Source organism: Cylas formicarius, unplaced genomic scaffold, assembly GCF_029955315.1.
Source record: "Cylas formicarius isolate icCylForm1 unplaced genomic scaffold, icCylForm1.1 PGA_scaffold_10__41_contigs__length_53128322, whole genome shotgun sequence".
NCBI lineage: Eukaryota > Metazoa > Arthropoda > Insecta > Coleoptera > Brentidae > Cylas > Cylas formicarius.
Genome location: NW_026844214.1, coordinates 10,542,646 through 10,568,663, shown reverse-complemented (window position 1 = coordinate 10,568,663; position 26,018 = coordinate 10,542,646). Strand labels below are relative to the sequence as shown.

General features: G+C 32.6%; 1 protein-coding gene and 1 non-coding gene across 5 annotated transcripts in view; both read left to right on the top strand.

The window, feature by feature from the left end:
- The window catches only part of LOC132700301 (nephrin), a 539,288-nt gene that overhangs the window by 474,195 nt on the left and 39,075 nt on the right, over positions 1-26,018 (top strand). For all 4 annotated transcript variants that reach the window (XM_060667511.1, XM_060667521.1, XM_060667492.1 and 1 more), the window contains one exon: positions 25,617-25,780. In XM_060667511.1, the coding sequence (XP_060523494.1) occupies positions 25,617-25,780 (164 nt within the window). The remainder of the gene's footprint in view (positions 1-25,616; positions 25,781-26,018) is intronic.
- Trnal-caa (transfer RNA leucine (anticodon CAA)) lies at positions 8,002-8,116 on the top strand. The gene is made up of 2 exons: positions 8,002-8,039; positions 8,072-8,116. It is a non-coding gene; the product is annotated as a tRNA-Leu (tRNA).

Below are 26,018 nucleotides of genomic sequence, written 5' to 3'. Positions count from 1 at the left end.
GCAGTGCTTTTTCAGTCACAGGTCTTAGTTATAGTTCAAAAAACGGTTAGCCTTAAGGAGCCGAAATATTTAAATGTTAGATTTGTTCGCTCAGAACGGCTCTTTTCCAACTGAGTTTTTACTTACACTACTATTAAAAACTACAATAAGCACCGCAAACTAACTGTCCACCCATCATTTAAATGTAAATTTAAATTTTATATAATGCAAGTCACACACTATAGAAGTTTTTACACGCAATTTTCTTTCACTGTAAGTTATATTTCTCCTCAGATGTTGTAGCCGCTTGTAAGAATTTTTATTTTCCTAATAATGTTTAATGCTTTTGAGGTTATACTAGAGAAACTTAAAGGGAAACTCTTTATTCTTATTATTGTAAGAATTTTTATGTTGGCGTGGTTTAAATTTGTTATATTAATGGGACGAATGTTTTTTCAGCTCGTAAAAATCCTCGCAGACTATTTCATTTACAGAGAGTTGCGGATCCAATAGCGCGATTGAAGACATCAGGCATATACATGGGACGGTCTTTTAAGTTACGCTTTACTTGTCGTTCGATAAACGCACGAGTAGTCCTTTTCGTTCTGAGTGTGGTCCTTGATCAAAAATTTACGATTGATTGACATTAATCCGAGACAGGTTACGGCATGCAGGTACAACGCCAACATAAATTGGTTTTTCTTCTGATCTACACAGCTGTCAGGTTAATAACTTCTATTTCAAAAGTGTGAGTTTTTTTCTGCAAGTACTTTAAAATACATGTTCTTAACTCATTCTCACCTCGATAGCCGTGCTCATGTCAAACGTAGCATTAACAAGTTATTTTTTTATCCTGTACCGAGTTAGTGATAGGATTCTACCTATTTGAAATACCCTAAATTTTTTTTTTTTCGGGTTATGACGTTGTTCTATTTAATATTGTAAGCGAAAAGGCTCTAATCTCGTTTATTCGATTTTACGATAACCACCACTGCAAAAAGTTTCCTCTTCCACTTTCCCCAACTAAGAGATGTTAAATTTGAAAACGCGTTTATTTACTTTAACTTAATGCAACATGGGGATATGGTGTATCTTCTATTTTTTATTCTGATAGATTTGGCACTTAGACAAATCCAAACATACACATTTCTCTTCCTATCAAGGCCTCCCGCACCCCCCTTTGAGAAACACCAGTGGTAGAGTTCGAAGTGAAAATCGAAAATTGCGTAAAAGTTCAAATTACAATCGATAATGAAATTTAAACTCCAGCTGCCTAACATAGCAGCCGGCAGGCCTTGTCAACATTGATGACTTGTTCGCCGAAACCCAAATAAAATTTTTAATATAAACAAGATAACAGTTTTAAACAGAGTTTGTTGTTTGGTTCTAACCCTGAAAGGTCATGGTTTAATCAATCATGGCACGTCACAAACTTGTTTACACAGAACAATATATATGTATGAGATGACGAAGAGTAAGCAAACAATAATTATCGCATAATGGATTTTCTAATTGTATTACGGCGCAATTTGCAGCGATTTGTGTCACAAAAACTACCTTTCTGAAATTGAGTAGACGCCATAATAAGCTTAAGTCTATTATTAAGCTGTTGAATTTAGAAATTTTTTGTCTGTGCAAAACTACCGATAATGTGTAGATCTGCGGAAATCGAAAGAGATCAGTGGAAATACACATATATGCAGTGGAGAGACATTGGACAGCATTGAATTGAAAATTGACCTCCCATTTGTGGTTTCAATATGAGAAATTAAAATAGACCTTTTCAGATACATACCAAACTTTGCACCTCTTTAGTATGGTATTTATGCTCTTTTCATTTTTTTTTAATGTAAACTGATATGCAATATATATTTGTTCAAAAATACGTTCTTTCTTACGTAGCTACCAGATCATTCCTTAATAGCCTAAAAACAACATTTGTTAAAGACACGGTGTTGTCAAATCAATTGTCATGTCAAAATATATAATTGCGTGAAAATCTGAACTTTTAGTTCTTATTTATTTTGATAAATGGATTTTCATGAAGTAAAAGCCTCCTCAGTTCAATTCTTAATAGCTTAGCCGAGAAGTTCATTTCCTGCGAAAAATAGTTGCCCGTCTCCTAAAAATATGGCTGATTGTTAATTTGATCGGAAATATCATATAGAAAAAGATCTCTTTTGGATTTTTTCCGCCTATAAAAATTACAATTGCTATTAACAAAAAACTGAAAAAAAAATAGGCGTTCAGCTTTTTGACAAAATCTCGAAAACTATAAGTGATAGCTGAAATATTAAAAAAAAGATTCTAAAAGAGCAAGAAATTTCAGTAAGGAAGTTCTGGGCTCCCGAAATTGTGAGACCAATATGACCGAAACTTTAAATTAATTTTTTTATGCAATTAAATTTTAATTTGGCGATTTGAAAAAATTCAGGTGTTATATAGAGACTTGAAAAAAAAAGATTCCACGGTAATAAAAATTGGATCATTGTTTTTCAAAAAGATTTTTCCTTTTTATTAATCTACTTAAGATGATGAGATGAAATCATGAAAATTTTAAAAATTATTTCACTAAATGTTAACTTTTAAATGATAAAAATTATGATTAAATAATATTTTTTTATTAATTTTAAGCTATTGCTAGTTTCATCTTGGTATTAGGCATCATATAATTATTTTTTAAATTTTTTCTTGCCTTTGTTTAAAATTTTTTATAAGCATTTACTATTATTACTATTATTACTATTATTACTATTAATTTACTATTAACATTTTTTTTACAATGTTGTTAACATAAGGAAATAATAATTTAAAAAAAAATCTTATTAACAATATCTTATTGTTTATAATCGTTTTTTTATATTTTTATTATTTAAATAAATTTTTAAAGAATCTTGTTTTTTCTTTAGTTCACTATTTGAATTTATAAAGATTGTTTTTTATGAAAAATTTATTCATTTAAAAATTTGTTATAAATAATTTATTTTTTATTATCTTTTTATTATTAATATTTAATTGCATAAAAAAGTTAATTTAAAGTCGCGGTCATTACAGTAGCGGTGTGCTACGTGGAAGCCGATTTTCAACGTTATATAAAAATTATTAATATTGGTCCTACAATTTCGGGAGTCGAAGATTTCTTGCTCTTTGAGAATCTTTTGTAATATTTGAACTATCGCTTATAGTTTTCTAGATTTTGTCAAAAAGCTGACTGCCTATTTGTTTTTCAATTTTTTGTTAATAACCATTGTAATTTTTATCTGCGGAAAAAATCCATCCAAAAAATCTAAATGATATTCCCGATTGAATGAACCATCAACCATATTTTTAGGAGACGGGCATCTATTTTTCGCAGAAAATAAACTTCTCGACTAGACTATTAACATATTCCTGCAAATGAACTTGCCGTGCAATTTCTTGATCTTGATCCTACATACTATTTTACTTCTGATCGAGTTTCTCGAATGTCCGAGACGTTTTCATGAAATGGCTTGTTGAAATAGAAAAACGCAGAGCAATTTTAGTTACTGGTTTGGAAACGATCGGATGTTTTTGATAGATTTTGACCACTGATTATGGTGTTCTGCATTCATCAGTGAATGTATTTGTGCTGTAAGTTTTTTAAGGACATAAAAATATACTATACTAAATAATTTTAGTCTAATTTTTAAATTAGCTTAGTTGTTAGGATATATACTTTTTAATAAAATCCAACTAGAACAAGCATAATATTACTTAAAAAATAACGTTGGTTACCATAGTAAAAACCTTTGTTTGGTTATTCAGAGGTCATGAATATTTCGGCTAAATTTGGCATGTTACATACTTTTTAGAGACATCGTTTTTTTGATAAATAATTTTACAACCTTTAGAGAATACTTCTTATTCATGTTCCATCGAATAATTTAACCTCGCTATGCGATTTTTTTATAATTACATGCTAAAAACATCTTAACCTGTATATTTAATAAAAAATTTCTCTCCAACTGAACAAAGTTAGTGCAAATGAATTTTTTTAAATGTTCGTTTAGTATTTTGAATGAAAAGATTGTAAATTTCGCCCGAAATAATATTGCAAATTAAATCAGCGCACACTATTTAATTCGCCATAGGCAAAAAAGCAAAACATGTGTGTTTTAAACACTTTATAATTAAAACTTAATGAGAACAGATTTTGCAAAGAGTTTGTTGGACTTTTAATTAAGTTAGATGCGGCACAGCGGATCCATTGTTTGCAAACCCCTGGCATTCCGCAATATTCGCATATGAAGGACTCCCCCTATTCATTGTGCATCAATATTTATAGTCCACTTTAATTTTGACTGTGTGGGCATTATCCTAGTTACGCCAAGTTAACTTGGTGCTTATCTTTGATTAATTTGTGAATTAGCCGGAAAACACTACCCACGATTACGGCATTTGCCCCGCACTTTCTGCAAATTTTTTTTTTTTTGGAATTTGGAACATTGTTGTGACGTATTATTGTGAGTATGAAACATACATTTTTTAAATGGGACACCCTATATTTTAAGATTTCTTCAAAAATACTAATTTTCACAAAAAATTACGATAGCGCTATTATTTTTGAAGCTAGATCGCTCATATTTGATGTTAGCGTTATTAGAAGATGTCGTAAAAGATATAAGATATGCAACAAAAATTGAATTAGATTTCCGTAGAGTGGTCCAAAATAATCGAATATATTTGGACGATTTTAAATTGAAAAATCTCGATTTTCTTAAATGGCACACCATATATATTATTATTAACTAAAACTATTGCTGTTGTATTAGTTGCCCGTGACAAAACAGCGAACATGGCCTCGTTAAGTTTAAAAAATCAATCTGAGAAAGAAGTTTGTTGGAGCCGTTTGTAAAGCAGTAGAAAGTTATTAGCAGTTTTGGTGAAAATAATGGAGCAATTTTAAATTCATAGAAAAAGTACATACTATTATATACCCTGTACTACAAATAAAATTTATCTTATTTTTAATTATCAATATCCCACAATAAACCTTCAAAAATATGCCCTTTTTCGTATATTTTTTTGGACGTTCCTTAACATAAACGGTGTTAGTCTCCTTTACGCGTCCATAATTTTATTATCCATATCTTCTAGTGTTGTAGAATCTTCAACAGATTCCCACAAAAAAAATCTAGTGATGTTTAGTCACATGATCGGATCACATTCTGGGACTTCTCAATAGAATCACATTTGTTGGATCTGCAAAAGATGTAAATATGGTTAGCAAAATAAATATTTTCAATAACTTAAAGTGTTATATTACAAACAACACATTCAGTGGCCAATGGTTAACTGCACCTTTGCTGAGAAAACTAGCTTCTTATTAACTCAGTAGATAGGTAAACATTTAAAAATCTCGTTTTGTCATGGCCAACTAATATTGGAAATATTGGAAAAAAATAAAATAATTCGTCAAAATATGACAAAAAGGTTTTTGTAAAATATAAATAATAATAATAATAATAAACATCTTTATTTCATATTGTGTTAGTATATTATAAAATTCAAAAACATAACGGAAATAGCGTCTAATACCTAGAGATACTATACAATTAACCATAACATATAAAAATTCTTACATTATTTTCTCAAAGTAGTCTTTTATTGAATAGGGTTCTACTTCTATCCGAAGTGTCTTAATATTTATTTTAAATCTTTTCAAACTATTTATTTCTTTTAAACTGTTTGGCAATTTGTTATAAAATCTTCGTAACATTTAGTATGGACTCTTCTCAGTTAGAATTAATCTATGTATTGGGTAATTTAAATTTCGCGTTCTAGTGTTGTAAATATGGGATGAAATATCCCGATTTTTAAAAAAGAAAATGAGGGACTCGTAAATATAGACACCGTATACTGTCATTAAACCTTCCATCTGAAAAATTCCTCCACAAATATCTCCACACTTCATCTTTTTAATTAGCTTTATAACTCTCTTCCGAACTACAAATAATCTTTGTACTGCGCTGTGCCTTTCCCCAAAAAGTAATGCCATATTTTAAAATGGACAGAAAATTGGCAAAATATAATTTTTTTCTTGTATTGCAGTGCAGGTACCTACTCTCGTTCCATAACAAACAGAATTTAACCGTTTTATTAAACAATCATTATGCCTATTCCAATCCACAAATTCATCTATATTAACTCCTAAAAACTTTACACTATATACTATATTGATAAATATTCCAAATAGGATGGTCTATGCAATTTAGACTGTTTTGTTCGAAACAAAATAGAGTGTAACTTACCTTTATTTAAAATTAATTTGTTTTCTTTAAACCAATTGTCGGCTTTTCCAAACAACTTACTACCATTCTCCAGAACCTGAGTAATATTTGTACTCCCCACAAGCAAGTTTGTGTCGTGTGCATAACACACATAATTTTGACAAACTGTTTTCTATTCGTTCGTTCTAACGTTTATAAACAAGAATCACCCGTTTATTTCGCATTTGTTTTCAAACATCCATGTTATTAACAAAGGACCTAAAGGTTTTTGAAATTTATTACTATTTCTGATTATTTCTTATAAAATGTACAGGTTGATCAAGTTTGCCTTGTTCTGTTAGAGATCTCGGTAGCTAGGTGAAAATTTAGCAGAACAATTTTTTATTTTATATTTTTGAATGCAGAATAAAAAATTGAAATTAGGTGAGACTTTGATTAAATTAAATGAATTCAATTCTTATAGGTCTCGAACTGCAATATATAAATTATAGTAATGCAAAAAATGTTGTTTCTATTAGATATTTTAGAATATAAACAATTAAGATTATATATATTGAGAATCGTTGGCTATGGGTCATTATCATGCACCAAGGTAAATTTGTATCCATTACGGACCATACGCCAAAAAAGTTTTAACAATCAACATTTCCATTTAAATCCCACTAATGTTCGAAAATGTCGATTTTATGCTTTTTTAGACATATTTATTTTAGTCGATAGTGCTTAAAATGTATTTTCTCAGGCGGACATAAAAGGGGACGATAAAATATACGGCCACCAAGAAACTTACTCATTTCCGTTATGGAAAATAAATAAGCTTTCGAGTGGTAAACATAGGACTCCAAGCTAAATTACATATTTTGTTTTACTTTGTTTGGTAAAGAAATATTTTCAGTTCAATTTTACTACAACGAATACAAATGGGCAATTAGGTAGACCGCAATTTTAAAAAAAGAAAAAATACAATTAAGGAATTGTTATCCGTAGCCGTTAAACGTAATTCGTGCGAGGCGTTTATTGAGTTTTTTGGTTGATGGTCTCTGTAGCTACTTATCTTAATAATAGAATACAGACAACCCCAAATTCACGAGGAGTCTTAAAAACTTCGGAATCCATAAACTTAAAATGGACAAAAGATCAAATTAATAGTCTGGAAATAAGTTTTACTTTTTGTGTGTTCTTCTAGAAATTTTTGTATAATCTAAAGGTACTTGGACTGTATCTGGAAATGGTAGGTATAGTAAAATTTATGATATCGAATTTTTCCATTTAATGGATGCAGTAAAAGTACCTGAGAATTTATATAATTACGTATTCATTAAATGTAATTTAAAAAGAATTGGTGCAATAAAGAAAGTTCATATAAATTCTAGATAGGAGTCATTTGTAGGGTAGAAATACTTTCTGTGCATTTTGAATTTTCTAATTTCATACTATTTAATAGCCCAATCATTTTCATTGTCTCCCGGAGGAGTGTTAGGTAATAGGAACTCTGACCCCTCATGAAATAGTGTTGAGTGCTCGAGTAATTAAAAATTAAATTTTTCTTGTTCTTTAAAGACCATCGTGTTATATTTTTAGACTTTCAATTGGCTGACAACATCATCATTTTGCATTTGTAGACAGAAATAGACAGAAGCTAACCTTGGAATTTTGAATGTTAGTTACACTTACAAACTACATATTTCGTTAAACTTGAAAATAATTCCTATACAAAAAATTGTTCGTGCTTAATAAGTTTATATATAGTGTTAATACAATTTTCCCACATGTCAGGATGGCCGAGCGGTCTAAGGCGCCAGACTCAAGGTAACCTTGCCTACTTTGTAGGTTTTCGAGCGTTCTGGTCCACTCTGTGGGCGTGGGTTCGAATCCCACTTCTGACAAAATTTTTTTCTATTTTTAATTTAGTATTGAGACTGCATCGACTTTAGGCGCGGCATATAAAATTTTTTTCGTCGACGATGCCGTTTTGTATGCACTTATTTACAATTATCGAAATTCAATGTGGAAATCGGATGCAAAAAAAAGGATGTCTCAAGCTATTGATAGCAAAAAAAGGTTTATATTAGTTAATATTGATTAAAGTAAATAGAAATACAATATGAACTATTTTTACTAGCCAGACCCACCGATAACGAATAACTTAGATCATTATTCACTATTTGTAGCATTTAAATTTCAAAGATTTATTGAACTGGTAGTTAACTCTTACCGGTTAGTAAAAAAATATGCAGCGGTTCTATAAATAAAACACACTTTATTACTTTTAGGACTTGGGTTGGTGATAAAATGAATAGCAACAATTTAGCCTTGTATTCTACTGATATGATATTAACATGTGATCGTGTCGGGGTAAACAACGGTTCCTAACTAACCAAAACTATACTGTCTTCCCAAGTGAGACTGGTGATATACAGAAGAGGTGGACGTGGAAGGTGATGTTTACTTTTGATTATGGAAAATTCCGCGCACACATATATATATATATATATATATATATATATATATATATATATATATATATATATATATATATATATATATATATATATATATATATATATATATATATATATATATATATATATATATATATATATATATATATATATATATATGTATATATAAAACAAATGTTTTCGACCGAAAACAATCCCAATCAGCGCAGGTCAAGTTCTTGCAGAAAAAAATAGAAATCAGTTTCTAATATCATCCAGAAAAAGTACAATTAAAAATATTTTGCCGCTGAAAGAAGATACTGCATTTTCAAGAGCAACAACCATAAATTATGGAAATTTTAAAATCTCATTAAGAAACAAGCCGATACTATAGTCCTTCTCGAAATGGTTTTACAAAAGACGGAAAATAATTACGCAATGCTGAAAATGGCAAGAAGAAAAAGGACTATGCTGTGCAAAAGACGGCTGCGTGAAAGGTGTATGAGTTACGAATAACTTCGCAGAAACTTGCAGATCAATATCCTGAAGATAGAGTAATATTTTTTGCCGGTTTGGTTCTCAAATTCAAGCTGTTCCAACGATCTTTTGTATCAAGCAATCATGAAAAAAAAAATGGTTAACATACATGCAAAATATTACTTCCAAGGTCTGATTCAAGAATATCTCCAGGTTTTTGAATATTTTGAAAATTTTGAACTTTAAAAGTTTTATTTTACCGAAATAAAATTTCCCCTTTTGGAAAACACGCCAGACTGAAACTTAAGCGTGTAACTTTATAGAAGTGGAAGCCGTATGTGTTTATATCGGGGAAAATATTCCTTTAAATCAACACTCGCTCAACGTAGCAGAAGAGGTGTTTGGAAAAACTCGAAACTTTACGTCTTAAAAAGCTATCAGAATCCGCGATCCGCATATCAATGAGATTCTAGCCTACACGATATCTTACTTCGTCTCATTTTTTTTAAATACTTGTTTTGCGTTTCGAATTTTTACAAGTTCACATCCGAAGCTCTACCAAGTGCAATGTTCGCGTTTTGAACGAAATGTTAAATTTCTTCTCGATTAATTCTATTAAAGCATTTAAGCTTAAACATTGAACTACTATCTCGAAAATCAAAGCCAAAAAGTCTACAAGACTCTTTTGTGAAAGGTACACTAATTTTTGCCAAATGCAGTGACGTATAGTTTTTTGCTTAGTTGCGGTTAGTTATGCTTGGTTAGTATTTCTGAAATTAATTTTGTAAATATAAATGTGACTTTAATGAAACATCGGCATGTACCGAAACCCATCTTAATATCCCAACGTTTTGGTTAGTTTGATTAGCTTTGTTTATATGAACTCTTTTCCATATTTTTGGATGTAATTTAAATTGTTTTCACAATATACTTGTCATCTTATCTTATATTGATAATACGCATCTTGAAGTCAAAACTAACCAAAACTATCTTTCAACCGATAAGACGTGTCATTTCAAATCCCCTTTTCAATCAGTAACACATTGTTGCCAACTCGACAGTAAAATTTTGTCAAAATATGCCCAGATGCAATTAAATTTTCAGCGACAAAGCAAGTTATGTGACCGAAATCGCCGTGTAGAAAGAAAATGGTGTGCTAGTGCAGCGCAGGATAATGTGTGAAATTTAAAGACACGCGCATTAGTATTTATGCTCCGTACATCATCTGATACTACTATTTAAGTAACCAGTCATGGACATATTACTGGATGGGTAGCCCAAGTAGGCAAATGCCAAAAATTTCACTGTCGTATATATGTGCGCACTTCTTTGTGTTGAGAATCTATCACCCAAAAAATTGACAGAATTCCAGTCACTTTTAGCTTTAACCAATTAACCAAAATAAAAACGCATTTATTGTCAACTTGGTGAAGGACAGGATAAAATATATAAAAGAAATATATTACAAAAATTCCATTAATAACTATTCAACCTCATAACAATCAATGATTGCCAACAATATTTAGCTACAAAATGAAAAATATACTAAACCTATTTTATCACCTCCAATAAGTGTATCCAAGAAAGCCAAAATCTCAGTTCTCACAAACCAGATAAATTTATCTCTTTTTCAAGACTTACAACTTGAATGAAGTTGGATTATATGGTGAGTAATTATTGTTCACAAAAATCCTCAATTAGCAACATTATGGTCATAGAGAGTGGTAATACATCAAAAGACGTAAGAAGTATGCTGTAAAATCTCTGCATATATGCTCTTTTTCTTATGTATTTTTGAAAGTGTTTAGTTAGCTATTTTTTATGAGATACTACTTTTTCTTTATAGATTATAGATTTTAAAATTTGGACACCTTGGATTCCGAGTTAGATTTCAGAAATACACGACGGACTAACGCTTTGTTGCTTCCCGTAAGACGATTTTTTTTGGTTTTGATTTTAAATATTGATTTTGGGATAATTTTTTGAAAATGAAAAGGGGATATAATTTTTTTCGGTTTAGATATAGGAAATGTAGGTTGCTCTAATATAAGATTATATAGTGTTTCGTCAGGTACAGGGTGGTCCATTTAAAATGCTCCTATACCTTATCTAAATAAGTACGACAGTGACAAAAAAATATTAAATACAAAAATTGTTTGACCCTAAGTATGTATTACATTCATCATATTTTTATATATACAAGGTGTTCCGTTTTTCCAGGGCAGTAGAACACTTTATTTTTTTAAATGGATTGCTATGAATATTTTTAAAAATTCCAATTATCCGCTTTATTTTGAGTATTTTTGTCATTACATAGAATACAAGTAGTTTTTAAAAAAATTAAGTTTTCCATTTTTTTTGTGGTAAAACAGGTCTTTGGAAAAATGTATCTTTTTACATTTAAAAATCAAAATATGGAATTTTTATTATGAATCAATGGAAGTGGTTAATATTGAATGCTTTTTGATTGAATTGAATTGAAAAAAATGTTATTTCTAATTAAAAAAACTCACTCTCAAAATAGTGGTCCAGTAACAGTAAAAAAATTTTGTTTGAAAGTGCTTTGAATATTAGTCTTAATAATCTCGCACAGATCTCAGGATAAATCTCATTGCGAATTTTCGTTGTTTTCTTCAAAATTCGGCAGACCTAATTGCTTTTCTTCAGTTAGAATAATTTTTTAAAGGCGTTTATGGTGATAGACTACCACTCCTCGAGTAATATCCTTAAACCAGTCCGGACTGACCCAATAACAATAACGCCTACTCATGCAAACCAAGAAACAATAACAAAGTTTACTGGATCAAGATTATAATTCGCGTTTAAGATCACTAACAATTCCTTAAAAAAATATGTTTTGCAGGACTCCACAACCTTTATTCTTTTAGGGCTAATTCTGGACTCTTTTTATTTCTTATGTAACATTGATGAAGATCTAAACGCTCTTGAACACTGTAAAAAGTCAAGAAATGTTGGTGACAAATTAATGTGCAATAAAAACCCTGTAGTCTGTCTAGGTAACAATTTTATTAGTTCTTTTTTTTCTATGGAGATCTAGTAAAAATAAGACGCGGTTAGAAATGCTATTGCGGAAATTCAAACTATTTCACAATTAGTAATAAGTTCCCATTACTTGCATTACTTGTTTATTTTGTATTGAATTTAAGGAATTAATGTTTGAAAAAATTAGCGAGAATAGATTATTATATGGGTTTAATTATATTTAAAATAAATATACGAGTTGTTGCAGAAAATTGGTCATTACTTCTAAACTACCAATTTTTGTTATAAAAGCTATATATATATATATATATATATATATATATATATATATATATATATATATATATATATATATATATATATATATATAAAAATAGCTAACTAAACACCTTCAAAAATACATAAGAAAAAGAGCATATATGCCGAGATTTTACAGCATACTTCTTACGTTTTTTGATGTATTGCCACTCTCTATGACCATAATGTTGCTAATTGAGGATTTTTGTGAAAAATAATTACCCACCATATAATCCAACTTCATTCAACTTGTAAGTCTTAAAAAAGAGATGTTAAATTTATCTGGTTTGTGAGAACTGAGATTTTGGCTTTCTTGGATACACTTATTGGAGGTGATAATATAGGTTTAGTATATTTTTCATTTTGTAGCTAAATATTGTTGGTAATCATTGATTGTTATGAGGTTGAATAGTTATTAATGGAATTTTTGTAATATATTTCTTTTATATATTTTATCCTGTCCTTCACCAAGTTGACAATAAATGCGTTTTTATTTTGGTTAATTGGTTAAAACTAAAAGTGGCTGGAATACTGTCAATTTTTTCGGTGATAGATTCTCAACACAAAGAAGTGCGCACATATATATATTTTTAAACCATTCCGACAGTGAAATTTTTGGCATTTGCCTACTTGGCCTACCCATCCAGTAATATGTCCATGACTGGTTAATTAAATAGTACTTTTTGAATTAAATAATAATTTTACTCTTCAAAACTGTCTAAATACAGCAATCATAGCTATCACATGATGTACGGAGCATAAATACTAATGCGCGTGTCTTTAAATTTCACACATTATCCTGCGCTGCACAGCACACCATTTTCTTTCTACACGGCGATTTCGGTCGGTAAATGCTTTAATAGAATCAATCGAGAAGAAATTTAACATTTCGTTCAAAACGCGAACATTGCACTTGGTGGAGCTTCCGATGTGAACTTGTATATATATATATATATATATATATATATATATATATATATATATATATATATATATATATATATATATATATATATATATATATATATATATATATTCTCACGTATTGATTCACGGATGGAAAAATGTGATGACACTATATTCCGGGATATCATCCGTTCGCTCGTTGAACTCCGACTGGAATCCTGCAAATACTGCATCCGACTGGAATCCTGCAGACGTTTCGCCAAAATCTCACTTGGCATCTTCAATGCTAATACAGAATTAAATTCCAAACCCAATAGAAGTGCTAAATAAGGGGTTGCATGTTTTTAATAAGTGAAAGCATTAAATGTAAATCACTTCCATGAATCCATAATAAAAATTCCCAATTTTAGTTTTCAAGTGCAAAAAAAATTCATTTTTCCAAAGACCTGTTTTTCCGCAAAAAAATGGAAAGGTTCATATTTTTCAAAAATTTCTAAAAATTTCGTATGCAATTTAATCACAAACATTCTCAAAATTAAGAAATTAATTATAAATTTTAAAAATATTCATAGCATTCATAACGTTGGTTACTGTCCTGGCACAACGAAGATTAAGATAAGGTATAGGAGCATCTTAAATGGATCACCCTATACGTATCTGCTTTAAAACCAAAAATGTCCTTTAAGAGTAATCTAACACTTTAGCAGGTCACACTGTGCCAGCAACAATAATATATTCTGAATAGTCCCCGTAGTTAACAATATTTGACGCGCTTTGGCAAACCCGCAAAGTGAAACATAAAGTTTTTGTGCTAATCGAATTCTGCCAACTCAAATAGTCCTCCCAAATTGCAAAAACAAATTTGTTTCATGTATTAAAAAATGCGGTTTCCAATTCGAAAACTGTTAATTAATTTTCTAATTTATGGATTGGTTTACTCAAATTAAAAGCCAATCAATATTTGGGAAGGCCATATTTTATCAATTACCTCTCCCGCTTTTTAATATATATGGATTCTGAGCGGTAGACTTAAAAATTAATTTTCTAAAGGGCCATAAAATTTGCATAATTCGAAAGTGGGTTTTAATATGAAGTTATGAAGACAACGTTGGGTTTTCGAAGATTTTAGGGTTCAGTGTTCAGAGATTCTTCCCGCCGACGCGTCCATTAACCGAGAACACTTATTGCACAAAATGTTAATATAAATGTTAAAATAAATGGATTTTCATATCGAGTTTTACGAGCTTCTTGAACAAATGGTATAATAGCGTGCAATTCTGTCCAATGCTACAAGAACGTTTACCTAAGTCACGATTTAGATAGTTTCATTCCAAGTTGTAAAGTGTGCCTTAAAGAATATCGTCTTTGCTTTTGACGGATCCTCAATCAGAAAGTAATTACGACCTTCATGATTATTGTTACTGGGGTAACCCAAGAATCAATAATTTATTCATTGGTAAGAAACAACAGACGGGCGGGTCAGGTAGATGTCGACCACGCGAGGGCTGATATCATTGGCAGTGTGGAATAAACCAAGTTTCTTGCCGTTATGTCGTGTCGAAATCAATTGTCGAAATCAATTGTCATTTGATTAAAAAAAAAATGGTCTAAAAGTGTAGAAATGTTTATTAAGTGAAGGATAGAGGATACCTATTACAGTCTCTTGCTAATAAAGCAGCAAGTTCATCATGCACAAAAATTGAAATTCATGAATATTTGTTACAAAATCATATTTTTACAAAATCATATTTTATGATTTTATCTCTTCCTCCATGTCTGAAATATGCGACTAGAAAATGTTAGTACTACTTTAAGTTCGAGTGTAATAAATTTACTTAAAAATGTAGTTAATAATATTTTAAAAATTGGAGGTTCTCACATTTGCAACAAAAATAACAACCTAATGACGACTTTGAGAGTGGTTTTAGTAAATTATTGACAATTTGCATATTGCTAGTGTCATCGTATTCTCTATTATTGTTAATATTATTTTCTTGTTTCCGAAAACTCAGTATACACTAAACCTATAGGTATAACGTCCTTGTACTACGACTCTCGATACATACATAACAATCAAAATCAAATCAATAACAGTCTCACATGTAGGTATTACAACATGTAAGGTTGCAAGGTAGGTAGGATCTTCAGGAAACGGATGAACAAATCTCTAGTTTATTATCCAAGCAGCTTATAACTTATTTCACGGAGCAATTTAAGAACAAAAATTGATCATTTTCCTTCTAATTTTATCATAACAATAATTGTCATCAAACTTGTACCAAATATATTTGCATTTTTTTATAGCAACTTTTTGGGGTTGTTAGATCCGGCAAACGCCATTAAATAATTACAGAAAATGTACGTTCACTTTCAAAACAAAATTAATTACTCTTTTGGGTGTGAAAACAATCTTCTTCAGAAAAACCTTTTAGTTCAAAGTGCATGCGATTTTTTTTAACCATCTCGCATTTATTTCTTAAGTGCGTCCGGTCACGAAAATGATAACTGTTTACTTTTAGTCTCGTCATTATTTTTAAAAGCACATGCCTTCCCGGGAAAGGCCGGGAATAGCGAAGTTCATTTCCTAGATGGTTTTATCGTAATTAATGGATAAACATTTCGGTAATATTTATCTGTGTAAATTTGTATTGGTAGTTTCAGGTCGATTCTCAATCTAACTTAGAAGTTTCTAAAACACATCACGAAAGTATGTGATTGTTTTAGAGTAAGTTTAATAAGTTAAATGATGGAATCGATATGTTATAATAAGTTCTATCGATTATGCAGAACCTAAAGACGTTAACTATTTTGTTATGCATTATGCAATATTAATTAATAAACCACCAAAATTTCAGCTTTTATTTGCACTCAAAAAGACAAAGGCAACAACCAAACTGTGGATAAAACGCAAAAATCTTTATAGAATTCCAACTCAATCGTTAATTTTAAATTTTAAATTTTCTGTATCTAGAGCTCATAACAAAATCTAATTACTAATTATCTATTACTATCATATGTCGTTAAAGTTTTTATTTATTATATTTTAATTATTTTCAATTGAAGAAGTTTATGAACGTGTTCATACGGCGCTCTTAACCCGTGACTAAAGTACCGGAAGTGCTCGAGCTTTGCGATAGTGTTTAATGAAGTAGACTTTTAAAGTGATAATTGGTGCACGCTTGATCATAATTGGGAGCGTTATCAGATGTTAGGGAACCAATTTCGAATAAAAAAATGTAGCGCTTATGGTATGATGCTACAACGAGTCCACATCCAGCTTGATGAGACACAGAGAAATTATGATAAAAATTCCAGTCAAATATTGACTTAAGAAAATATTGGCTAAAGAATCTGAAAAAAGGTTCTGGGAAATCAACATTTTATTGTGCAGAACAGCAAACCAACCAATTAATCAAAATCAACCAACCAAGAAACAACAACAAATATGGCAGCAACTTAGCTTACAGGCCAACTAACTGATTGGACACAATTTGCCAATTATTTATTTACTTTGGTGCACAGTGTTTTTTTACTGCTTCACTTTCTGCGAGTACCACACACAATGGCAGACACTTGCAAGAATATATTCTTTTATAGCTGCTTACAAAAGAGGAGCAGGAACTATGAATACATAAGGATTACGCACACCAAATATTTATTTTATTGGCAGGTTAATCAAGAAACAAAAACAAGTGCAGGACGAGCTCCGTCCTAGATCGACCTTACTTAGCCTTTCAATAAGGTAGTAACTACTGGAATTGACCGAATATTACGTAAACGCGAAATATAGGCTCCGTAGAGATCTAATCAAAATATTTGAACCATATTTAAAAAACCAAAAAAAAAAAAAATAGGTCGAGGAGTATATAGCGTAGCTTGCGGATCCGTGAAATGCACAGGAACATTTTGGTGAGCTTTTAGAAATAAAAGCACCAATAGCGCACAAAACGTATTTTGGGATTTGCCAATAATTAAAATTCAAAATTTCAAGACCCAAATGCAAGATACAATGATCTGCACTTTCCCAATACGCGCAAAACGATAATGAACGGCTATACGGCACATCGCAACTAATATCGGGCGAAGAAAATAAGGGAATAATTCGGCGGGTGTCGTGAGGGCTCCGACCAATCAGCATCGTCACAACCTTTCGCGTAGAATATAAATACAACAAACACGACTATTTTTAAACTCAGTTTTTAAAGTAAGCATTAAAATAGAAAGTGGACTCTTAGGACACCGTCGAATTATTCCAATCGGAGTTCGACAAATTAACCAATTATAATTATTCACCGAATTTATTGAATATATAGAAATTTCTAAATAATTAAAAACCGACATTCATGGCATTGCATGGGAATAATGGAAATATTTCCATTGGCAACATTTAAACATTGAGGAAAGTGTGGAGTCTATGCTTTACACTAAAATTTTCAATTCCACTTAATCAAATAGTTGGCAGAATATAATTGAAAAACTCCGCGAGGCAGCTGGGGAATTTTTAGCATAAAAGAAAATAATTAAAACTCTTAATTATTAAATCGAATATCCTGAATTTAACGCCATCCTCCTTCGCAATATCGTGCGATCATCGTTGGTAATTTAAATTTTAAATAGGAGAGAAGTAACGAGACATTTACATTCACCGATGGGGCTTAATTAATCAGCATCTTTGATTAGTAGAGTTTTTATTAAACGCTTTGTCGTCGGAATAAATTGGATTACATACGATTTACCTATCGGTAGTGTTTAATTAATTGGACGGAAATCGGAGAATTGCGATTAAACAATGGCTGTGGCGCGTTAATCGTTTATTTGTTTTATAGGTTGAAAAGAAAATATTTGAAGCTGAATTTGTTAGCTTCGATAAGAACTTCACGAATTTTATTTCTTAAAGTTGATCTGAATTAATCTTAGATGTTTTGGTAAAATTATTTGCAAAATAAAATTAATCACTTAGACCTTACCACAGTTTCCATAGTCATCGCCCTGATTACCGTAGGAGATGGTTATGATTCGCCAAGCATGGTTTCACGCCTAAACGAGAAGATGTGTTCTACTGTCTCATTTTCCTGTTCACTGTTCACATACCCTTAATTAAACAATGACCAGTAAATATACCTGTTTCCATGAGTAACATAGCCAGGTATTGTTTAGATGCTGTTCCGGTTAGATAGCTCAATATCTTTTCCGCTAGACAACAGTTTTCTTTTTCATCTGATTGTTTTAGATTTTTTTTCCTTTATCAGATAAAAAATACTTTTTAAAAAAATTGGCATAAAGATAAGGCCCATATTTTGTATTGGCACATGGATGTGCAATTAATTTGCCATCTAATAGTACCAAAGTATATTTTCACTCTTTTTCGAGTTATAAGCAAAAAATCAACATATGAATTAAAGTAATCCCATTTCATCTGGATAACATGCTCTGTATGGTGACGTTTCCTGTCAAAAAATAACAGATTGATTCGGATTTATCATTTTATTGCATTTTCGTAGTTAAATAGTTCATAATAATGCAAACGCAGATATTTTGTTATGGTGATTGTCAAAGAATTGTTTTAAGAATGTGCAGAAGATTTAATGACCAATATCCGCATTTGCCACCAATCTAAAACAAATTATTTTGAAGAATTAAAGCAAATTTTTTGCTATCGAGTGACAACTCAACGTGTTTTACCTCCTGGGTGAAGCTAGTTTAGTACTTCGGAGCTCCGGTACGACCAAGTTACCTAGTTTCCCTTTCCTTCTGAAAAGTACTGTGTTGGTCTTCCTGACATTGATGATTGATTGATTTTTCGTGCAGTTCGCATACGTTCACAAAGTGTGCATCTCGAATTTGCCCGATTGTAGAATGACCAATTCATCAACATTTGCAAAAGTAAAGTGATTTCCCTTAACGAAACGGTCAGTGAGACTATCCAGAACTATCTTCCACAGGACCGGTGATAAAACCCCTCCTCGTGGACAGCCTCTAGTCATCTGGTTTCTTAATAGTTTCTCTTCCTACGCGAATTTTTATCTCTTTTGGAGAGTGTATTAAATATGTCTAAAAACATTATTGAAACCAAGCAACCAACAATTTTGACCCTTTTATCACTTTTAGGAGATCCTGTATAATACGAAGTTTTTTGTTTTTCTTTTAGCTTTTAAGCAGCAACATTTAAAATTGTTGTGGGAAATACTATAAAATTAATTTTTTTGAATTCCCAAGCAAGTGTGAAACCGTATGTCTTTATTTATTTTATTTTTTAGGAAATGTTTAACTCTCTTTTTAATGTAGGTTATTTTTTTCGGTTCGATAAATATGCTAGCTCAATCCATTTAGCTCATCGACCTACTATATCCAAATTTACTCCAAAAGCGATGGGATTTATCGTTAATTAGACTCGAACAGAACAACTTAAAGCTGTTCTGAAACAGTCTTCGCGGTCTAGCCGTAGAGCTCTTTGTCATGAATATTCATACGGAGAACTTGTCTCATAATTCGGGCCTAGTTAAAATATTAATTCCGATGGATGCGTATTAATAAAATCTGACATATTGCTCTGTGTTTATTTTATTATAAATTTGACATATCCCGAAACAAGCTTCAAGAAGCAGGGACAAAACATGTTGAACAATTACCTTTTGCCCATCCTGGTGTCCATTTTTCGGTGGTTTTATGCGGCATCTGGTTTAATAGCTACTTTTAGATATTTTATATGGAGAATGAAATTGCTGGCAATGGTGAAGAAATTGTTAACTTATTTGCAAAACACTTCTCATCTACAATAAAAATATATAATGGAGATGTTTCTGGCTATAAATTTGACTTTGGTTTGGACTTGACTGAAATGGACTTCTCTTTGAGAGAAATATTTGCGGGGATCGATAGACTAAATACACACATATTCACGGTATTCCATCTATATTATTAAAAAAAAAGTTGCTTATCTTGAATAGACCTTTCCACCAGATTTTTAGTACTTTTCAATCGTATGTTAATTTTCCTGTTTACCAAAAAATAAGTTATTACATTCAAGTTCATAAGAACAATGACAGAAGAAATGTTCGTAATTTCAGAGGTATATGTACACAGTCATTCCCAAACTTTTTGATAAGCTATTCTGTCATTATTTTTCCTGACATTGTAAAAAAATTGTAACAACCAGCATGGGTTTCTCACTGTGATTAACCTGCTCACTTATCAGCAGGATCTGTTGAGATAAGTTGACAGTCCCTACACGAACTTTTCAAAAGTATTGAACAGAGTCAGTCATGAGCATCCTGTTCGTAAGTTTCAGACAATGGGACTGGATGGTATTCTGGTTAAATTCTGGCACAGCTTTTTAATAGGGAGTATACAGTAGATCCCAATCAACAACTATATTTCCAGAGAATTTGTGGCGCACTCGGGATGTCCCTCAACGTTCACACATAGTTCCAGTTATCTTTAGTTTGTTTCTAAAAGATTTGAGTGACTATATACTGCTTTTGCAGATGATTTTAAAATTTCAAAAACAATTGAGTCATTTATCGATGCTCAGCTTTTTCAGAATGACCTTAACAATGTTGGTTTGTGGTGCAGGGAAAATGGTCTTTATCTAAATGTTGAAAAGTGTTTTAGTATTACTTTTTCTCACTTATCTAACATTTAAATAGATATATTATTAACAACATCACCAAAGTTAGGGGGAGTTTGGAGTTATCAACTTTGTTATCAAAGGCATGAAATGTCTTGATTTTATTACCCGTAATAGAACACTGCTCTCACCCTATTTTTTTAAACGATTTATTTTGCTCCTCAATAGTGTGGTTTCCAAATTACAGATGTCGAACTAAGAGATTGGACACTCTTCAAAGGGCATTTTTGATATTCTTAGCATAAAAAGGCCGTAGAAATATAAAATGTGAGTCTTTTTTGAAAGAGATTAGGGGAACCTACCCCGATATCCTGACGTTTTTTAAAATTATGAACGGTATATGTAACTATCCGACTCTCTTCCAGTCCAGTGGTTTTAACATCTAAGACGTCAGAACTCCCCAATGTTTTGTATTTCATTTCATCGCGCCAACTATGGCTATTTTGCTCCTTTAGCTCGAACTTTGAAATTATTTAACAACTGATGTTTTCATTCCTATAATCTTCGACCAGTTCGGACAAAACTAAAAGTAGTGTTTGATTGTGGTACTGTTTTTTTTACTGCTTTTTTTGTTTTTATATTTTTTATTTGGATTTATTCGGATTGAAGCCAATTCATTATTTTCATCAATCTACTTTGTTATAGATATTTAGCCGGAGTTTTGTTTTTATAAAATATTCTTAATAAAAATATTTCTTCTACTCGCTTCTCTAAAATTCTCTATTGTACACCGATCTAGAGTGCGGGAAGTGTCATTTTAGGACGTAAGTTTCGTTTCCTATCGCTGCGAGCCACTTTGCACTTTTACGGGTTATTCTTAGCAATCGGATGTTTGAATTTTGACGTTTGTCAATTCTAACGGTCATGTTAGTGAACATATCCGTGTTGTTTTGGCGAAACGTACCTAAAAACTAAGGGTCGTAAATAAAGTGCAGTATGCAACACGTTTGGTAAACTATTTAAGTCACTCATTATTAAGCACTCGTGATTCAAATGCCGTTTACCACACTTGTTGCATAATACGAGTTGTATTCCAAAAGTAAGGTGACCTTCAAGTTTTATCAAAAAGTATTTATTTTTTTTAGATATTGTGCCAACGTTTTTTCTAATCCACGAAGAACTTTCTGGTACATCTTGAGATCTTCCAGCTATTTTTACTCAATCGATCCAAACCTCCTTCCTTTTATGGATTTCTTGAGTGTTGGGAAGAGGGGAAAGTCGCAGAGGGCCACATCGAGTGAATATGATGGCTGAGGCATGATTATGGTTTTGTTTTTGGCCAAAAAGTTAGACGCAAGCAACCACGAGTGAACAGGTGCATTATCGCGATGCAAAGTCCATGCATTGTTTTTCCACAATTCCGTACGTTTTATTCGTATTGCTGCTCGCAAACGGCGCATAACGTCATTGACCCTACGACATTGTAAGAACTCTTGATGTACTACGCCACAATAATCAAAGAAAACGGTCAGCAAAACCTTGACATTTGATAGCCGTGCTTTTTCCTGTCTTGGCGATTCTGGGTTCTTCCATTGGGATGACTGGACATTGGTTTCGATGTCATAATCATATAGCCATGATTCGTCACCAGTTATGATCTTTTTGAGCATATAAGGATCATCATTATTGATGTCATTGCGCAGTTTTGGAACAAATTTTTCAATTTTATTCTTGCTTCCATAGCTGGTTTCCAACGTCCTAAATTTTTTCTATTGCAAATAGAAAAAGCAAAGCAAAACGAAAACTAAGAATTTTTTAACAGTAACTAGAACTTCGAATCTAAATTACTTACACGAAGCCAATTTATAGGGAATAATTTTCGTGTTGTCTAAATATTTTATTTTATGTGTAATATCTCACGAAACTAACAAACGGGAGATGCTAATAAATTACCAAACAGTGACAAAATGTGATGTAAGTTTTCAATTGGAGATGCCGATGATTTTGACCGACCTTTTATGACCGACATTCATATGTTAATAAGCTAAATTACATTGGCCCATATAAAGAAGCTGTAAAGTTAAAGGAAAATATAATAACTACTTTTTGTATTTCTTATCCAAGTTCTGAATTTTTCTGTAAAAGTATTGTGCCGCGTGGGGATTGCCCCGATTCCCTATATTATTTCCAAATCTTGGGGAAATCGACTCTCAAACAATTTTCGGATCTCCAAATTGAAATTTTAAATTGAGATTGCATACATTCAGGTGCTTTCCTTTATATTACACCATCTCCAATGCCAACAAACGCTTCGTGAATGGTAACAGGAGTTTCAATCGGACAAGCGTCCTGCGAAACAACAAAGCACCACTTGACAGATTGTTGTTTTAGTATTCGACCCAAACCGGTGGAAATTAGATATTACGTACCTACATGGAGTGACTAGTGCAGTCGTCTTTGACTTTGCGTTACCGCAGATAGGTTTTCGCCAATAATTTCGTTGTATCTATTTTAAGTCCATAATACGGACGGATATAATTGAATCAATTTCAATCAAAAAGTAGTGCAAATTATGTAAAATAATATAGAAAATGATAAATTGGTTAAGGCTTTCGCGGCTCGTTGATAAGCTATTATCTTGATTCGGGTTTAAAGGCCGTCGTCGGTTGGAATTACTTCCTAACGTTTCGCTAGCAAGAGTGGCGAGTTTCTTCAGAGGTCCTTCCATCTCCCATGTTGGACGTAGACTGACGATTTCTCCTGCCCAGGTTGTATTTATGCCGATTGGTGGTGGGCAGGGCTTGTTCCGTTTCGGTTGGTCTCGGGATATCGATCGGTACTGCTCGGGCGTTCCTAAGGATCGGGTTCCAGATTTGGTTGAGTCTAAGGGTCTCCTCCTTTCTGTCGAAATTGTGTGGGTGTTTTTGTATCTCAATGACTTCCCTGACTAGTCTGTTGTGATAGCCGTTGACCGATGCTAGTAACTTACAGCTCTCAAAGTGTATCCTGTGTTCCCCGCTGCCCAGTGCGTGTTCAGCTACTGCAGACTTCTCTGTCTGTCCTTGTTCAGCCAAGTTATTTATGGAACACTTTGAGGAAAAAGCGATCGAGACCTCAGAGTACAAGCCAGCAACGTGGTTCCGGTACGTGGATGACACCTTCGTGATTTGGAAACATGGTATGGACAAGCTCAACAACTTTCTGCAGCATCTCAACAGTCAGCATCCCGGCATCCAGTTTACTATGGAGACTGAAAATGACCAACAACTTGCATTCTTAGACGTACTAGTGAGGAAGCGAGGTAACAAGAGGGGCCACACAGTGCACAGAAAACCAACCCATACGGACAGATACCTGCATGCTCTATCCAACCATCACCCAAGTCAATAGTATGGGGTTATCAGAACCCTGACAGAACGAGCCCGAAGGATTTGCGAACCGGAGAACCTGTAGATGGAACTTGAACACCTGAAAACTGCGTTCGAGGCAAGAGGGAGATCGGGAGATCAATGAACTCAAGATCATCAAGATCACGGGATACCGAACAACGACCCTCCACCTCCCACGCATATCTGCCTTATATTCCAAGTGTCACCGATAGTATTGCCAGAGTATTGAAAAGACACGACATCAAAACAATCTTTAAGCCTACAAAGAAGATCCAGCAGACCATCAGGTCAGCGAAGGACAAAAGGGACTCACTTTCAGCTGCAGGAGTCTACCGCATTCCGTGTTCATGCGGAAAGATCTACATCGGAACTACCAAGAGATCAATGCGAACGAGACTTAAGGAGCATAAAGCAAGCTACAGGCTAGGACAGACAGAGAAGTCTGCAGTAGCTGAACACGCACTGGGCAGCGGGGAACACAGGATACACTTTGAGAGCTGTAAGTTACTAGCATCGGTCAACGGCTATCACAACAGACTAGTCAGGGAAGCCATTGAGATACAAAAACACCCACACAATTTCAACAGAAAGGAGGAGACCCTTAGCCTCAACCAAATCTGGAACCCGATCCTTAGGAACGCCCGAGCAGTACCGATCGATATCCCGAGACCAACCGAAGCGGAACAAGCCCCGCCCACCACCAATCGGCATAAATACAACCTGCGCAGGAGAAATCGTCAGTCTACGTCCAACATCGGAGATGGGAGGACCTCTGAAGAAGTTCGCCACTCGTGCTAGCGAAACGTTAGGAAGTAATTCCAACCGACGACGGCCTTTAAACCCGAATCAAGATAATAGCATAATATAGAAAATGTCAGAGTAACCGAGATAAAATTTGCAATATTTTGAAAATACGGCTTGCTATATTTGCTGATTAACACTTAAACACCTTGATTTGAAAATGTTGGAACAAAGGCAGACTAGACGCTAAAAGCCTATATTAAAAACGTTTAGCATCGTATCCTTTTTTCAAAATGTTAATTTTGGCGGCAAGGTATATAGACTAGCATTTAAATAGACAATTCGAGACTGTTGATGCTCTATAACTATCAAAGGCTGCTTGTGATTGATTGTTGTGATTGTGAAGGCACTAAATTCTAAATTCGGATTGACGGTATTGAAGAATTTAATACGAGGGGTATATTAAAGTTCATAATAGGGATTCTTCGATATTAAATATATTAATGTATACATCTAATATGCTATTAATTAAATAATTCCCGTTCGCAATATTGGCTTGTTGCAGTCCGCCCTATAAGCACGGAAATTTTGAGCAGCAACAACCCGTTCAGTGCCGACAGGAAGTATGAAATTCCGTGCCAGACATTTGGGTCACGACCTCCGGCCAAAATTGCCTGGATAATGGACGGAAAGGAACTCAAATCTCCGAAATATAATGTGACACAAACGGTAAGTGTAAAATTATAGAAAGTATCTTTAATTATACCGGCTGTTAATGTATTTGTTTCTTAATGAAATAACTTTCTAAAACTTTTAATAATATAATGTTATGTGCTCACACTTTCCAGTCTAGCAAAGGACAAATATTGTGGTTCTATCTTACTTGAAATAGCAGGCTTATTTGTGGGTACTAAATTAAATAGCCCCAATTTGTGCAACGTGCTTCCACTTCATATTAAAGAATTAA